This window comes from Saimiri boliviensis, chromosome 3 (assembly GCF_048565385.1).
Source record: "Saimiri boliviensis isolate mSaiBol1 chromosome 3, mSaiBol1.pri, whole genome shotgun sequence".
NCBI classification, from domain to species: domain Eukaryota; kingdom Metazoa; phylum Chordata; class Mammalia; order Primates; family Cebidae; genus Saimiri; species Saimiri boliviensis.
The window spans coordinates 24755024-24773541 of NC_133451.1; the positions used below are offsets into that span (position 1 = coordinate 24755024).

Here is an 18518-nt window from a genome sequence, read left to right on the forward strand (position 1 = left end):
TCAGGAGTTCGAGAGCAGCCTGGGCAACATGGCAAAACCCTGTTTCTACTAAAAATACAAAAAATTCACTGGGCATGGTGGCACATGCTTGCAGTCCCAGCTACTCGGAGGCTGAGGCACCAGAACCTTGGAGGTGGAGGTTGCAGTGAGCTGAGATTGTGCCACTGCATTACAACCTGAGAGACAGAGCAAGACTGTCTCTCTCTCTCTATATATATGTGTGTGTGATATAAATTTCATATATATTAAAAATGTCTTTATATATTATATATTTATCTCGTATATCATATATATCACATATATGTATATATATATATATATATATATATAGAAAGAGAGAGAGAGAGAGGAAGAGAGAGAGAGAGAGAGAGAGAGAGAGAGAGAGAGAGAGAAACAAAAATAAACAACCGTCTGTGGCACCTACCTGGCTCTCTCTTCGTCCTGCTCTGGCCATGTAAGACAGGCCTGCTCCCGCTTCCCCTTCTGTTGTGAAGCTTCCTGAGGCCTCCCTGGCAGTCAAACGGCTGTCAGCACTATGTTTCCTGTAAGATCTGCAGGACTCTGAGCCAACTAAACCTCTTTTCTCTGTAAACTACCCTGTCTCCGGTATTTCGTTATAGCAATGCAAGAATGGCCTAATATAAGACCCTATCTTGTAGGCTTTACATGTATTATCTCGATTAAGCCTCATGAAAAGCCCAAGAGGTGGTTTTTATCACCCCATTTTATAGCACAGGAATCTGAGACTCAGAGAAGGTTAATCACTCACTGAAGGTTACTGAGCTTGTCAGTTACAGGACCAGAATTTGAATCCAGGACTGTCAGCCCCCAACGTCTGGCTTTTGTGCAAATGGAGGGAGAACATTTGCTAAAACGAGAGCAGCACTCATAGGAGGAGGAGGATGAATTGCAAGCTTAGCCTGAAATTAACATAAAGCCCAGCCTCAGAGCAGCAAGAAGCCCTGAAACAATGTCTGATACCCTGCAAACATTCCAGGGCCAGCCCTGAGCGCAGGATTCCTGGAGAGAAGCCTCCTGCCACCTTTCTATCCGCAAATGTTAACGGGTTATGAAAAATCAGCCCTCTCATCAGGAGGACTTTTCTTTTTTGCCTCTTCGAGAAGAACGCATGGACCTGTAGACTTGGTACGGTAAGAGTAATTATAAAAAAGAAAAACAAAACACTTTCTGGTAGTCAATTGTATAAAAATAATTTTATTTACTACTGTAAATAAAGTAGTGCAAAGAGTAGTTTGGACCCACAATATTGCATTACTGATTTATTTACTACCTTAGCAGCATGTAGTATACAGGCATTCTGCTCTTCCTCTTCCTCTCCCTAACACACACACACACACACACACACACACACACACACACCCCTGTGCAGACTCAGGCAGGAGTAAGGGGTAGGAGTGAAACTATAAGCTAAAGGCTTACTTTCTGCATATTCCGTTGCTGCCAGTCTATTCTAATGGGTAATTCATGGAGAAGACTACACTTAAATACTAAGAATCTTCTAAATGTAATTTCATGGATTGCAATTGAAATGTAAAAGATATCCAACAATGTCATTAAATGATTCGGAAGCGCTACGACCCTAGAAAAATTCAAGGAGAAAAATGTAAACCAATTTACAAAGCCATTACCCTCCCTGCATTTGCAGGCATAAACAATTTATTTCAAGGTGCCTTATAACTGCTGGGTCTTGGAAGTCGAAGAGAAATCTATCAATTCGGCTTTGAGGAACAGGGCTGTGGCAAACACAGGTACCAAAATCTTATCTACCCTGTAGAGAAGTCATAATTTTCTGTTCTTCGATAAAGGAATGAAACACCCATTGTGATTCTTAAGACACCTCTTAGTGTTTTAGAATCCAGGTCGGCCACAGGGCAAGCTATGACTCCTAATACATTCAATCACTAGGAACAAAAGTCTGTGATGACCCAGTAAACCTCCACACATGACCCGCGATCAAGATGTTCTCTGTATGTGTTTGATGACCTTTGTTATTACCACTGCCTGATCTGGGTACTTCCTTGTAATTTGACTTAAAAAAAGAATGACACCAAGTGCAAGATTTGCATCCAGTTGACAAGACATTTAAGGTGTTCATCAGGATCATGCCCTGGCCCCAGCTTCCCAATACCAGCTGTTGAAAGGCTTCTCTCTCATCTGGAGAGAACTGGAATGCACGGTTCACCCACGTGGCTCCAGGTTATTAGCGACTGTGGGCTGGTCCTGGTCAGAGGCATCTGCAGCTGGAGTCACAGCTGGATTTGCAGCAGACGTGGCAGTGTCTGGGGAGGCCCGGGATGGTCTTGGAGGGGGATCGCTCGCTGCAGAGACACATACACAACAGGTGTTGAATACTCAAAACAGTGCATTCAGGATGCACAACCACACCTAGACTCTGGCAAGCCAGGAGCGATGCATACAGTCTAATGACCGTGACACTAACCAGCCAGGCAACTTTGACCCATTATCTAAGTTTAGCAAGATGCCACCACATGCTGACAATCTGATATCTCGATGAAAACCCTTCAAGTGTTTCACCTCCAAGTGCCAATGGTCTTCCCCAAGGGGACGTTCTAGGAAGTTCAAGAATGGGTCCTCAAACTTCTGGCTTTTCTGGATATATGCAGGAATTCCCCTTCCAGTACCTACAGAAGAGGACATGGATTCCAAGACTGTTCTGAAAGAATAGGAAAGTGGTGGGAAAGGGGCAGGATACTGTAGAATGATGTGCCCTTTCTAAGGTCACTAAAGCCATTAGTCAGCTGGGCGCGGTGGCCCACGCCTGTAATCCCAGCACTTTGGGAGGTTGAGGCAGCCAGATCACCTGAGGTCAAGCGTTTGAGACCAGCCTGGCCAACATGATGAAACCCTGTCTCTACTAAAAATACAAAAAAATTAGCCAGGCGTGATGGCGGGTGCCTGTCATCTCAGCTACTGGGGAGGCTGAGGCTGGAGAATAGCTTGAACTTGAGAGGAGGAGGTTGCAGTGAGCCAAGAACACGCCATTGCACTCTCTCCTGGGCAGCAAGAGTGGAACTCCATCTCTAAATAAATAAATAAATAAATAAAGTCATTACTCTGGCAGGTGATCTAGTGATCAAAGCGCCAGTGATGAGGCACAAAGACCATTTTGCTGTAGTCAGGAGAAGTGGTTTGGGCAAGTCTCATTTATCTGCTGCTAACAAGTGATCTTGGGATAGATACAGAACGGCAGACATCTTGGTGGTAAAATGTTTAAATCTCCCGGGCCTCGGTTTCCTCACTTGTGAATTGAGAGTCTTGGAGTAGATGACGTTGAAACTCACTCTGATCCTAAGATTTACCTTCTTGATGATCTCTGAGGAAGTTTATGACGTACAAAGGCATGTGTTTTCCAGCTCAGGGAAATGTTAAATCACCATGGTAACAAGATAAATTAGCAATCAGTTTTCTGATTTAAAAAAAAAGTGCCAATGTGTAAATGTAGAAAGAATGCATAATTAGCATTGCTACCATTTAAATCTTTGGTAAGAGCATATTAAAATGCTTGCTGTTTCTACAGGAAGTTAGTCATTATCTGTGGGAGGACCCCCCCCACTTCCACTGGGGGTTTGCAATCACTGCACAAGCCCCCCACAGCCCGGCCTAGCTTTAAAGCGGCCCCTTTGTCTCCGCTCCTCTGGAATGTGTGCTAATTTTATTACTGGACTAGAAAGAATCAAGGTAACCAGGACAATAAGCATGCTGTTTAAAAAATTACAGATTAGAAGTGATTTGTGAATTATTTGCTGCCTGGGGAACCATTTTCTGTCCATTAGCGAGAATGATCAAGAACTGGTCCAAACTTCGGCCCATGGGCCAAATGTAGCCACCGCTTGTTTTCATATGGCTCATGGTCTAAAAACAGTTTTTACATGTTCACACAGTTGAACAGAAGAGTAGTATTTTTTGACATGTGAAAAATATATGAAATTCAAATTTTGTGTCCATAGTAAAGGTTTATCAGCAACCCAGCCACAGGCCAAGTGGCATGCCTCATGCCTCTAACCCCACTTTGGGAGGCCCAGGCGGCTGGATCACCTGAGGTCAGGAGTTCGAGACCATCCTGGCCAACATGGTAAAACGCTGTCTCTACTAAAAATACAAAAATCAGTTGGGCGTGATGGTGCATGCCTGTAATCCCAGCTACTCGGGAGGCTGAAACGTGAGAATCACTTGAACCTGGGAGGCCGGAGGTTTCAGTGAGCTGAGATCATGCCACCGCACTCCAGCCTGGTTGACAGAGCGAGACTCTGTCTCAAAAAAAGAAAAAAAAAAAAAGAAAGAAAGTGATAAAAGAAACCCATAATGGCTGCTTTTCAGCTAACATGGCAGAGTGGAGTAGTTGTGATCAAGACAGCCCCGAGGGCCCAAAATGTTTATTATCTGCCTTTACAGAAAAGGTCTGCTGATCTCTGCTGTTGTTAGGAAGAACATCTGCTTGCCAACTGACCAGATGGATGCAAAAAGAAAGAATACGTGGGACTATATTGGATTCATCCTGAAATGATAGAATGTTTGCAAAAATGAGGTATAAAGGGAAAGCCTTAGAAATTGTGTGCTACAAGTAAGATCTTGCCTACTTCATCTGGGCCTCTGAGCCTAGCAGGGCCCAGTGCAGGTGTAAGATTCATGTCACTGAAACGCTTTTCAGGAGCGGAGGTCCTGGTAAGACGTCAGGCTAATGAGATAGGACGGGAGGACAACTTCCCCATGAAATCTCTCTGACTAAGGCCGGCGCGGTGGCTCAAGCCTGTAATCCCAGCACTTTGGGAGGCCGAGGCGGGTGGATCACGAGGTCGAGAGATCGAGACCATCCTGGTCAACATGGTGAAACCCCGTCTCTACTAAAAATACAAAAAAGCTATCTGGGCGTGGTGGCGCGTGCCTGTAATCCCAGCTACTCAGGAGGCTGAGGCAGGAGAATTGCCTGAGCCCAGGAGGCGGAGGTTGCGGTGAGCAGAGATCGTGCCATTGCACTCCAGCCTGGGTAACAAGGGTGAAACTCTGTCTCAAAAAAAAAATACGAACAGAAATCTCTCTGGCTATAAGGCTACTGCTCCCTTCATGAGCACTACTTTGTGACATTTTACTATAATTTTAGTAGAAACCTCATTAGCTGGAAATGTAGATGACAGGAAACAGTAGGAAAAGGTTTAATGACTCTTGCACATAGCACCTTACTCTTTTTAAAAGCACATTAGGCTAACCACTTAGCCGGAAGGGATGAGTAGTCTTAAATTATAAATGTACTGATGTTGGTTTAAAAGGTTACCTAGTTGTACCGAGGAGCTAGTAGTTCTACAAATCTTGCTCTATAGGGTGTAGTCTACTGAGACGTAAGGTGACATGATATTAGTCAGGCAGGGCTTTCTCTGAAATGACGACTTCTATTGTCTCCTTCTGTTCTTCCTTTTAGCTTCCTTCAGGCAGCTGGCCAGGCTCCATGATTTTTTGGTCCTAGGAGGTTTGTGGCAGGGCAGAAGTGGAGATGGCTCCGGACGTACTTTACCTTGGGATTTTTTGTTTTTCAAAAGCCTGATCCATTAAGGCAATTATGCTTGGTGTACTCTCCCTGAGAGGGGACAAGGAGAGTGCTTTTGAGATGCAACAGGCGGGCTGGGCGTGGTGGCTCACGCCTGTAATCCAAGCACTTTGGAGGCCAAGGTGGGCAGATTACCTGAGGTCGGGAATTCAAGACCAGCCTGACCAACATGGTTAAACACCGTCTTTATTAAAAAAAAAAAAAAAAAAAAAGAATAAAAAAAAAAAATAAAGAGATGCACCAGGTGAGGAAAGGAGCTTTTAGGAGTCCTTGGGTTGTACCCACAGCGGGGCCTCTACTTGCCCCCATCAGCAATCAGAAATGAAGACTTGAGAGCAGCTCGACTTTGGCAAAGATGATGGAGCGCCCAGGAGACCCAGGAGCTGCAAAGCCAGCGGACCTGGGGGGACATTGCAGGCCCAGGATGGAGTGTGTTCTGCTATCAGACCGGTGACTATCTGAGTGACTGTAGGGCCACCCAAACCCAGGGACCTTTCCACCACCATGGGAGGCATAAGCCGCAAGAAAGACTGAGCTGCCTGGTGGGATGTGAGCCAGGAGTCAAATGCAAGTTCCCTTAAAGGAAAGAATATATACACATATATTCTTTATATATAAATATAAATATATATTCTTTATATACGAATATATTCTTTATATATGAATATATATACTGTCTACATAAGTATATATTCTTTTTATACTTTATATATAAATATATTCTTCATAAATATATATATTCTTTATATATATATAAATATATATGATGACGATCAAGACATTGACTAATCTATCAAAAGTACCAACTGCACTATCTTGGTTACTTTTGGTAGAATGTCTTTGTTGAAATGCTCTAAAAAATAGTTGAATGGGCTGGGTGTGGTGGCTCATGCCTGTAATCCCAGTACTTTGGGAGGCTAAGTTGTGGGTGGATCACTTGAGATCAGGAATTTAAGACCAGTCCCACCAAAATGGTGAAACCCCATCTCAACTAAAAATACAAAAATTGTCCAGGTATGGTGGTGCACACCTGTAATCCCAGCTTCTCAGGAGGCTGAGGCAGGAGAATTGCTTGAACTTGGGAGGTGGAGGTTGCAATGAGCTGAGATCGCATCACTGAACTCCAGCCTGGGCAACAGAGTGAGATTCTATCTCAAAAAAAAAAAAAAAAAAAAAAAAAGAGTTAAATGTTTTAGAAAGAGTCTACCAGCAAAGAAAAACATACTAGGCTTTGGTCATTATGTCTGTTACTGAAGTAAATCAAGCTATTTAGGTGCAGGCGCTACCTAGTGTCAGCATGCTTTAATTGCAGGTAAAGTGCCCCAGAAGACATACTTCTTGAGAGCTACCAGATAAAATTTGTGGGGTTTTGTTTTGTTTTGTTTTTGAGACGAAGTTTTGCTCTTGTTCCCCAAGCTGGAGTGCAATGGCGTGATCTTGGCTCACTTCAGCCTCCACCTCCCAGCTTCAGGTGATTCTCCTGCCTCAGCCTCCCAAGGAGCTGGAATTACAGGCATGAGCCACCATGCCCGGCTAATTTTTGTATTTTTAGTTGACATGAAGTTTCACCATGTTGGTCAGGTTGATCTCAAACTCCTGACTTCAGGTGATCTACCCACCTTGGTCTCCCAAAGTGCTAAGATTGCTGGTGTGAGCCACTGCGCCGAGCCCATTTGTGGAGTTTTAAACACTTTACATTCTATTACCTCATTTGGTTCTCTCAGCTACAACAGGCAGTGGATGTACTACTATTTCTCTTTGCAGAAGAGGGAAGTGAGGCACAGATAGGCTCCTTCCTTTGCCCACGGTCACATAGATAGCTAGTGGCCTGAGCAGCATCTTAGCAGCACGACTCCCACACCGATGCTGTTAACTACCATCCTGCATGGCTGGCTCTCCGGATGTGGGACAATTTAGTGTGGCAAATGCCATCATGTGTCCACTATATATCAAAGGGCATAGAAACTCAGGAGGAACATGAAGGTAGTTGGAGCTGAACATAAAATGGATGGACAGCTCAACTGCAAGTCTTAACTATAAATCATTACTTTTTAAAAGCAACTGCTTAGAAAAAAGTGCAAATCACAAAATGACAAAGCTCCCTAACTTACAGCAACAATCCTCACCCAAAGCTGCTGACGGGAGGCTCCTAGCTCTCGAATCCATTTTCTCTCTTTTACACTGTCAGTCAGCACCCGGAGTTCATTATTAAGTTTGTTTCATAACACCACGCTGCTACAGGCACCCATCCCTGTGTTCCCCCAGCTGTGGGGCAGGTCTCAGGACCCTGTGAACCAGCTCACTGGGGAGACACCAAGGGGCAGGAACCTGGTCTCTGAGCGGCATCCACTTTGCGGCAGTCTCTCCTCACCTCTTCCACGCCTTGATAACCCTGCTCCATCATCCCATCAGCTCCATTGTGCTGCTGGAGTACCTTCTTACTTAAAAGAACTGACAAGCCAGGCATGGTGGCTCCCAGCACTTTGGGAGTCCTAGGCAGGCAGATCACTTGAGGTCAGGAGTTTGAGACCAGCCTGGCCAACCCCGTCTCTACTAACAACACAAAAGTTAGCTGGGGGTGGTGGCACATGCCTGTAATTCCAGCTACTCAGGAGGCTGAAGCAGGAGAATCACTTGAATACGGGAGGTGGAGGTTCAGTGAGCCGAGATCATACCACTGTACTCCAGCCTGGGAGACAGAGTGAGACTCCATCTCAACATAGATCGATAAATAAATAAATAAATAATTGACAAATTTGCACTTTGACGAGGACTTTTTAAAAATGCAAAAATAATTTGCTACATATTTCAACTTCTCTCTTTTTTTTATTTTGAGACAGGGTCTTGCTCTGTGGCCTAGGCCAGAGTGCAGTGGCACATTCTCGGCTCACTGCAACCTCCGTCTCCAGAGTCCAGGTGATTCTCATGCCTTGACTTCCCAAGTGGCTGGGATTATAGGCACTTGCCATGATGCCCTGAGGATTTTTGTATTTTTAGTAGAGACGGGGTTTTCACCATGTTAGCCAGGCTCATCTCGAACTCTTGACCTCAGGTGATCCACCCACCTCAGACTTTCAAAGTGCTGGGATGATAGGCGTGAGCCACCATGCCTGGCCCATATTTCAACTGTTGACATCAGTTCTAACAGGGCTGGCAGGTACCACTCTGGGGGCACATTTCGGAAATGTGTGGAGTTTGTTTGTTTGTTTGTTTGTTTGTTTACTTCTAGGCCCTTACTACTCAAACCATGATCTTACTAAAAACAGTGTGGGCATATCTAGGAGTTTGCTAGAAATGCCAAGTCTCAGGACCTAGCTACTGAACCAAAATCCACGGAGCCAGACCTCCTGAACCAGATTTTGCATTTAATAAGAATGCTGGATGATTCATATGAACATTAAAATTAAGAAGCAGTGGGCAAGAATTTACTTATTGAACTCAAAGTTATTTTATTATAATGACTTTCTTTTTATTTCCCCTTTATATTGCTATTAGGGCCCTATATTGACTTTTTACATTGTGTGTAGATGGGTTAATTATCATGAATTTCATTTCAAGGTACTAAAAAATATGCTCCAAAATATTTCCTATGTGAGGGACAATGGGTTTGAGACAGGTGACAATCACTGCTTTAAAGTATTGTGATTCTGGGCTGGGCGTGGTGGCTCACACCTGTAACCCCAGCACTTCGGGAGGCTGAGGTGGGCGGATCACCTGTGGTCAGGAGTTCGAGACCAGCCTGTGCAACATGGAGAAACTCTGCCTCTACTAAAAATACAAAAATTAGCTGGAGGTGGTGGTTCGTGCCTGTAATCTCAGCTACTCTGGAGGCTGAGGCAAGAGAATCTCTTGAGCCCAGAGGGGTGGAGGTTGCAGTGAGCCAACATTACACCACTGCACTCCAGTCTGGGTGACAGAATAAGACTGTCTCAAAAAAAAAAAAAAAAAAGTGTTGTGATTCTGAAAAATAAGTTTGAAAATCTGCTGCCCTACATCCATTCTTAATCTTTTTTTTCCCTTCTACTTTTTTAGAGACTGGGTCTCATTCTGTTGCCCAGGCTGGAGTACCATGGTATGATCATAGCTCACTGCAGCCTTGAACTCCTGGGTGCAAAAGATTCTCCTGCCTCTCAGCTTCCCCATCAGCTGGGACTCCAGGCATGTGCAGCCACACTGGGGATGATTTTATTTTATTTTATTTTAGAGATGTGGGTCTTGCTATGCTGCTCAGGCTGGTCTCAAACTCCTGAGCTCAAATGATCCTCCCTCCTGGGACTGTCAAGAGTGTTGGGATTATGGGAGTGAGCCACTGCACCTGGTTTCCTGGTCTTTTGGGGCAAGCTACTTTGCCTCTCTGCCTCAGTTTTCTCATCTGTAAAATAAAAGGCATAGAATTAAATAATTTTTTTTTTTTTTTTTTTGAGACCGAGTCTCACTCTGTCACCTGTTGCAATCCTGGCTCACTGCAACCTCTGCCTCCTGAGTTCAAGCGATTCTCCTGCCTCAGCCTCCTGAGTAGCTGGGATTACAGGCACACACCACCTCGCCCGGCAAGTTTTTTGTATTTTAGTAGAGACGGGGTTTCACCATATTGGTCAGGATGGTCTCGAGCTCCTAATCTCGTGATCCACCTGCCTTGGCCTCCCAAAGTGCTGGGATTACAAGCATGAGCCACCTGCCTGGCTAATTAAATAACTTTTATGATCCTATCCAGACAAAGCCTTCTTTAGGCTGATCAAGAAGGAAGTAGGTATGTGCTGGAGAAAGCAATGGAAAAAGTTTGAGAAACACGAAGAAAATGTATGAAAGAATGGTGGGAAAACAGGAAGGGCAAAACATCACAGGACAGGAGTGACACGGAGACAAGAATGTGGAGAGACTGATAATGAAGGCATGGAGACAGAGATGAGAGATGTCTTCTGATCAAAGCAATTCCACCCGCCCATGAATTTTCATGGCTACCAGCTGGCATAAAATCATAAAGACAAATTTCAGCTCTTCTAACAGAATCGCATTTGTAATAATCATCACAATATTTCTACAGAGTAAAAATGACAAAGATAATTTGAAATGGAAAATACTGACAAGATGCAAAATAAATGATGATACCTGGCCATAAATTTAGGGATAGGACAGAATTTGCATGAGTGAAGTTTATTAACCGGCAGGCTACGGGGCATCAAGCCTGGAAGGTTTTGATGGTTCCCTGTTAACCTCCTCAGGTAAATCAGAGCGAAATGATTCCGCATTAGCTTCTCACGACAGTGACTTCCTTCTCACCATGGAAGAGAAGGTGACGTGCACCCATCACTTTTCATTACCTGCTACACAAATAACAGCTACGCAAATGCTCCAATGCCATGTCCGGTCCTAATCTATCCATTTGTAAATGTCTCTATTTGCCGTCACGAGTTATTATACCCTTTTGTAGCCGTCCAAGATGTTGAAAAATCAGTTTTCTTGTCTCTTGAGAGACCAGAGACATTTGTGGGTGTGAGTACCTACTATGCATGAGTTATCACAAATGACACGACTGGGGCCTTCCTCTTACTCAGCTGATGGTCTAATAGAGGAGATAAATATAAGAGCTGACATTCACTGGGAAGGTTTTATATGCCAGTTAAGTATAACAGCTAACGTTTAACTACAGTTGTCATTTTCTTAAGTCTTAGGTGCATTTTTTTTCACTTAATATTTTTTTTCATTTCATGTTCCTAGGAAGTAGCTACTCTCATAAGCTCACTGTACTGATGAGAAATTCGGGGATCAGGAAGGTTAAGTAACTTGCCATAAGTCATAAGCTAATGAGTAACCAAGCCTGGACTCTAAGCCCAAATAGAAGCAACTGGGGTTCCCTGGTCCTTAACTACTATTCTAGCTCAGAAAAATACCAGTGATCAGTGGGAACCATGCGAAACTAAATGCCCACTTTATAATTCCTGCCCCATGCCTCCCTCTGTCCGTGTGGCTGAGGATTCTTATTCGTTACGAGGGTTTGTTTATCCTCTTACACATTTGATTGTTTGAAATGAACAGGAAGACTTCATGCTGCCAGGGGCTTTGGAGCTGTGTGTTCAGACACACAGAGCTAGAATTCTAATAGATATATTTTCAATGGGAGAGGTTGTATTTGTTCAGTTTCTTAAGCTTTTTAAAGAAAATCCATCATATTGAGGCTGGGTGGCTTACGCCTGTAATCCCAGCACTTCGGGAGGTCAAGGCGGGCGGATCACCTGAGGTCAGGAATTTGAGACCAGCCTGGCCAACATGGTAAAACCCCATCTCTACTAAAAAAAACAAAAATTAGCCGGGTGTGGTGACATGCACCTGTAGTCCCAGCTACTCAGGAGGCTGAGGCAGGAGAATCACTTAAACCCAGGAGGTGGTGGAGGTTGCAGTGAGCTGAGATTGCGCCACTGCACTCCAGCCTGGGTGACAGAATGAGACTTCATCTCAAAAAGAAAGAAAGAAAAAAAAATCTTTATTTTGAGAAAAATACAATAGTAACTTTGTGGCCTCCCAGCAGCCAGGAGTTTCATATACCTCTAGAAGGACTCCCACCCCGTGAAGACCAATCTAGGGATAGGAGATAGCATGACCGGTAGCACTGGGAGGGAAAACACAATTTTTCTGGTAGATAAAAAAAAAAAAAATCCCTGCTTTTTTATACTGCTTTGGCTTTTTATAAATCTTTACCTGAGACAGACTGGAAATACTGCACAGTCCAGGCGATCAATACAGACAGGAGAAAGGTTCCCAGAAAATAGATCTGCAAACATCAGAAGCACGAATTAGTGACTGACAATGAGCAGGGACCATAAGGGCGGGGCCGGCGGGGAGATGAAACCTACCACGGCGGAGTGCAGGACAGCACCCCAGAGAAGCCGAAAGTGCAGGTAAAGCCAGGCCAAGGAACACGGGCTGAAGGACTCCTCGTTACTGTGGCTCCAGCACCTGCAGACAAAGCCCAGGGCATCTTGACGTGTCCGTCAACTTTAGTGGCACAACTCACGACTGGCATTTTCAGATCCACAAACCTACATTCTTCGGCTTTTGGACAAATGTGTGCACACTCAACTGACAAAGATGAGAGACAAAGAAATAAAGCCAGTGGCCAAATAAGTGGTTTGGCCTGATCTGAAATTCTAGAATTCCAGTAGAAATCTTAGAAGAAGGTCAGTTTTGTCCTTAATTAAGAGTCAAGTGTGTTCTGCTGTGGTGATAACAAAATTTTAAAAATAAATAAAAAAGGCCGGGCGCGGTGGCTCAAGCCTGTAATCCCAGCACTTTGGGAGGCCGAGGCGGGTGGATCACAAGGTCAAGAGATCGAGACCATCCTGGTCAACGTGGTGAAACCCCGTTTCTACTAAAAATACAAAAAAAATAGCTGGGCATGGTGGTGCGTGCCTGTAATCCCAGCTACTCAGGAGGCTGAGGCAGGAGAATTGCCTGAACCCAGGAGGCGGAGGTTGCGGTGAGCCGAGATCACGCCATTGCACTCCAGCCTGGGTAACAAGGGCGAAACTCCGTCTCAAAAAAAAAAAATAAATAAAATAAATAAATAAATAAATAAAAAAGTGAAGCAGGATGCTGAAGCAGAGGACCTGCCTGAACAGTATTTCTGTTTAAAGTGCAGATGTAGGAATGCCTCCTTATCGTTCAAAAAGGCATTGGCTAATTAGGCTGGGCGTGGTGGCTCATACCTGTAATCTCAGCACTTTGGGAGGCCGAGGCAGATGGATCACTTGAGGCCAGGAGTTCGAGACCAGCCTGGCCAACATGGCAAAACCCTGTCTCTAAAACACAAAAATTAGCCTGGTGTGATGGTGCATGCCTGTAATCCCAGCTACTCAGGTGGCTGAGGCATGAGAATCACTTGAACCCAAGGAGTAGAAGTTGAACTAAAGAAGTAGAGGTTGCAGTAAGCCAAGATCACACCACTGCACTCCAGCCTGGGTGACAGAGCGAGGTCCTGTCTCAAAACAAACAAACAACAGAAAAGCATGGGCTAATCAGACGTGTTATTCTTTCCATTCTTGTGGAAAGTTTTGGTCAGTCCCTGACCTTCAGATCAAGTACCTTCTATATCTTAAACTTCAGATACTAGAGAAGAGAAATACAGGATCTGGCTGAATGTTTTCTAATACAGGCAAATCCTGGGCTCGCCCTTCCCTCCCTCCCTCCTTCCCTTTCTTCCCTTTCCTTCCCTCCCTCCCTCCCTCTTTCCCTCTCTCTTCTCTCTCTCTCTCTCTCTCTCTTTTACTTTCTTTCTTCTTTTAGTAGAGCTGAGATTCTGCCATGTTGGCCAGGCTGGTCTCAAACTCTTGACCTCAAGTGATTTGCCCACCTTGGCCTCCCAAAGTGCTGGAATGAGCCATGGTGCCCTGCCTTTTTTTTTTTTTTCCTTCTTCATCGGAGTTTTGCTCTTGTTGCCCAGGCTGGGGTGCAGTAGTGCGATCTCGGCTCACCACAACCTCCACCTCCCAGGTTCAAACGATTCTCCCACCTCAGCCACCTGAGTAGCTGGGATTACAGGTGCCCGCCACCACACTCAGCTAATTTTTTGCATTTTTAGTAGAGATGCGGTTTCTCCATATTGGTCAGGCTGGTCTTGAACTCCTGACCTCGGGTGATCTGTCCACTTTGGCCTCCCGAAGTGCTGGCATTGCAGGTATGAGCCACCATGCCTGGCTTTGCTTTTTTTCCTTTTAAATAACAGTTTACATTACAAAATAAGGGTAACGCTAACTTTAACCAAGAAGCAAACATCATCTACTTGGGTTCCCCAGATTCCACAGTTCTAGAGGTTCTGAGCTCACCTTTCGTACAGTTCCTGGAGAATAGAGATGTTATTAGAATGGAGAGTTGAGTCAATTTCCAAGAAATCCAAGATATGGTGTGGGATTAGAGTACCTTCCTCAATTAGCAGGGCCAGGTTAAAAAATCCCTAAAAACAAGCCATAAACCAAACTCATCAACTCCTTGAAATAAAACCTAGACACACTCTTCATCAGAATGTAAACGTTTACAACCTCTAAAATTTTTTTTCAGTCTCTACAGCCAGATGGTTTTGTCATCCTCATTGACGAATTGTTTCCCTAAATACATGCATCTGAGAAATTTATTTGCACGAGAACCAGGAGGCTCTCAGAAGCTGCTGTGTCCCATCTGCTCCGAAGCTAGTCAACCGGGAGATCTGTCGTTTCTCGCTCACTCTCTCAAAACAGAACTTACTAGAAAACGCGCCCTTGTATCATAAACAAAACCAGAGTCAAACCGAGTTGAACGCCATGTCCATCACTTACAGACTATGCCCTAGGTTGCCACAGCCCTGTTGGAAGTCGGACAAAATATTTCTGTGGCTGGGGCTGCTTCCCACGACTGACATCCCAACATGGCTCCCTTGCACAGGATGACCTAAGGACACTGTCTCAGCTTTCCTAGGCTGGTGCAGAAACCTCTTCTCATGACTCCTCTGGCCACAGATCTCCACTGTGGCATACTTTCCCACCTCTCCCTCTGACACTGTCCTTGATCCTTAGAGGTAGGACCTGCCTTATTGGGCTGTATGGATCCAATAAAATAAACACAGTTAGAGGGCCTGACTGTGGACATGCTTCATAAAGGATGTGTACTATGACACTCCCTGGAGAATGTGCACCCTCCGTCATGAGCCTAGCATGTGGCTAGATCAAGAAACAAGCAGAAAACAATGGGGTACTTACCATTAGGGCTTGACCAATTAAACTGGATTGTTGCCCTTGAAAGAACTCAGGATCACATTTTTTGTGTTTCATTTTTAACTTCTATTTTAACTTCAGGGGTACATGTACAGGTTCGTCATATAGATTATTTTGTTACGTGTTATGGGGGTTGGTTGTACATACTATTTTGTCACCCAGGTACTAAGCCTAGTACCTGTTTATTATTTTTCCTGATCCTCCACCTCTTTCCAACCTCCTCCTTTAGGTAGTCTCTGTTATTCCCCTCTCTGCGCCTATGTGTGCTCATCATTGAGCTCCCACTAAGTGAGAACATATGGTATTTCGTTTTTTGTTTCTGCGTAGTTTGCTAAGGATAATGGCCTCCTGCTCCGTCCATGTTCCTGCAAGGGCAGGATCCCATTCTTTTTTATGGCTGCATAGCATTCCACAGCGTAATGTACTACATTTTCTTTATCCAGTCTACTGTTGATGGGCATTTAGGTTGATTCTGTCTTTGCTACTGTGAATAGTGCTGCAGTGAACATACATGTGCATGTGTCTTCATAACAGAACGATTTATATTCCTTTGGGTATATACCCCATAATGGGATTGCTGGGCCAAATGGGAGTTCTGTTTTTAGGTCTTTGAGGAATTGCTACACTACTTTCCACAATGGTTGAACTCATTTACACTCGCACCGACAGCGCCTAAGTGTTTTTCTCTTTGCAACCTTACTGGCACCTGTTATTTTTTGACTTTGTAGTAATAAGGATTCTGACTGGTGTGAGGTGGTGTCTCATTGCAGTTTTGACTTGTGCGTCTTTAATGACAAGATCACATCTAATGGCTTTTATCTTCTCTCTGACCTTGCTTCTTAGTTGCCTTTGACAACAACCTAAATGAAAATCATCACTACCAGGTTGCATAATCCACGACTTTCACAACCATCATATGTAGCAATCATGATAAAAAGAATACCAGCAGCTCACATTTGGAATGCTTGCCATAAGCGAGGCATTGTTGTTTTTTATATTTATTCATTTAACCCTTATAACAACAAACTGATATAGGTAGTATTATCCTCTCTATTTTATAGATGAGGAAACCGAGGCATAGAGTGGTTAAACAACTTGCCCAAAGTAACACAGTTGGAAAGTGGCAGAGCTGGGGAGTCAAACACAAGCAGAAAGGGGGCGGAGTCTCAAATCTTAGGTTCCATCAGGTGCCAAGAATAACCTCTAAATAGATGAAGCATTAAGTATTTTTAAGATACACTCACTCACTTACACACACACACACACACACACACTCTCTCACATTCACACAACAGAAGAAAATAGACTACTTCTCCACTCTTTGAAAGGAAGGCACTCTTAAAACTTGAGGTATTAAAAGAAAAGAAAAAAATGGCTTTATGAAATTTTGAAGTCTCTAATCAATGATATAATGGGGAGATAGAGTAGGAGAATAGTTGTATGCAATGTAAAAGCTTAAAGTTTATATATTTACTAGGTAAATATATAAAGAACTAAGTATGGTTTAAATTTTTAAAAGTGCCAGAATTCCAATGGATAAACAGGCAAAGAATAAGAATAGAGAATTTACAGAAAAGAAAATGTGAAAATAAATTATTATAAACAAATATATGTAAAAGTGCCCATTGTCACTAGTAATTGAATAAATGCAACTTAAAAATAGTAAGAAAGTTATCAGCACATCATTATTCAATTAGCAAAATTAAATCATGAAAGCATCCAGTTGCTGGTAAGATTTCAGTTACCTTTCTTTACTTAACCACTGATCAGTGAGGTATTAAATGGAAAGCCCTTCAGGGAGCAAAATGGCAGTGTGTTATGTCATGTAGTCATAAAACCATTTATTTATTTGTTTTTATTTTTTGAGATGGAGTTTCACTGTGTTGCCCAGGCTGGAGTGCAGTGATGCAATCTCAGTTCACTGCAACCTCCACCTCCCAGGTTCAAGAGATTCTCCTGCCTCAGTCTCCCAAGTGGCTGGGACTACCGGCGTGTGTCACCATGCCTGGCTAATTTTTGTATTTTTAGTAGAGATGGGGTTTTGCCATGTTGGCCAGGCTGGTCTCAAACTGCTGACCTCAAATATCCGCCTTCCTCGGCCTCCCAAAGTACTGGGATTACAGGAATAAGCCACCGCGCCCGGCCTCATAAAACCATTTAGACTGTCTGACTCAATAATGCTATTTCTCAGATTATAAAGGAATCTTTCCTTTTATTCAAACTGAAAGAAAAGATGTAAATATGAAAATATTCATTGTAGCACTAGCTATAATTCCAATACAAGAGGAAACCACCTCCAAGTCTTCCTAGGTAGACTATAAATCCCTTGTAGGCAAGAGTATAATCTATCTTTTTATCTTATGTCCCCACCACTAATCATTGCCTAAGCCGTGGCAGGACTAGAGCTTTACACCAAATCTCATTTAATCCTCACAATCTAGGAGGCAGATGCTCTTCCTACCCCCATTTACACATGAGCAGATAGAGATTCAGATATTCAGGGACTTGCTGGAGTGAGAGAGATGTGGGATTTTAACCCAGGTACACAACCACTATGATGTTGTACCGCCATTAAAAAAAAAAAAAAAAAAAAAAAAAAGATTGGCCGGGCGTAGCGGCTCATGCCTATAATCCCAGCACCTTGGGAGGCCAAGGCAGGCAGCTCACTTGAGTCTGGGAGTTCAAGCCTCCCAAAGTTCTGGGATTACAGGTGTGAGCCACCGTACCTGGCAGAGCTGGGGTTTTTTATGAGACAGGGTCTTGCTCTGTCACCCAGGCTGTAATGGTGCGATCATGGCTTGCTGCAGCCTCAACTTGACAGCCTCAAGCAATCCTCTGGTCTCAGCCTCCCATGTAGCTGGCATTACAGGCAAGCACCACCACACCCAGCTAATTTTTGTAGAGATGGGGTTTCACCATGTTGCTCAGGCTGGTCTTGAATTCCTGGCCTCAAGCAATCCACCCACCTCGGCCTCCCAAAGTGCTGGGATTACAGGCATAAGCCACTGTGCCCGGCCAAGAGCTGGTTTTTGTTGTTCACTGTTTACCTGGGAGTCTCCATCCAGGGCAGCTTGGGCGTACATCTGCACAGACAACTCCAGGTCTTGTGACTGGTTTTGGTGGCCATAGTAGTAAAGGTCCCCCATCTTCAAATATGCTGCAGGACATAAAGCACAGATTCATTTACCGAGTAGCTT

At 44.0% G+C, this 18518-nt stretch overlaps 1 protein-coding gene across 4 annotated transcripts in view; it reads right to left on the reverse strand.

Moving 5' to 3' along the window:
* Positions 1 to 1195: 1195 nt before the first annotated feature.
* Positions 1196 to 18518, reverse strand: part of SEL1L3 (SEL1L family member 3) — a 122847-nt gene continuing 105524 nt past the window's right edge. For 3 of the 4 annotated variants that reach the window (XM_074395966.1, XM_003927490.4, XM_074395965.1), the window contains exons 20-24: positions 18369 to 18478; positions 14401 to 14528; positions 12433 to 12535; positions 12278 to 12350; positions 1196 to 2339 (exon numbers count right to left, since the gene is read on the reverse strand). In XM_074395966.1, the coding sequence (XP_074252067.1) occupies positions 2200 to 2339; positions 12278 to 12350; positions 12433 to 12535; positions 14401 to 14528; positions 18369 to 18478 (554 nt within the window). In that variant the 3' untranslated portion in view covers positions 1196 to 2199. Of the gene's footprint in view, positions 2340 to 2556; positions 2664 to 12277; positions 12351 to 12432; positions 12536 to 14400; positions 14529 to 18368; positions 18479 to 18518 lie in introns of all 4 variants that reach the window. The other variant, XM_074395964.1, reaches the window with a different exon arrangement.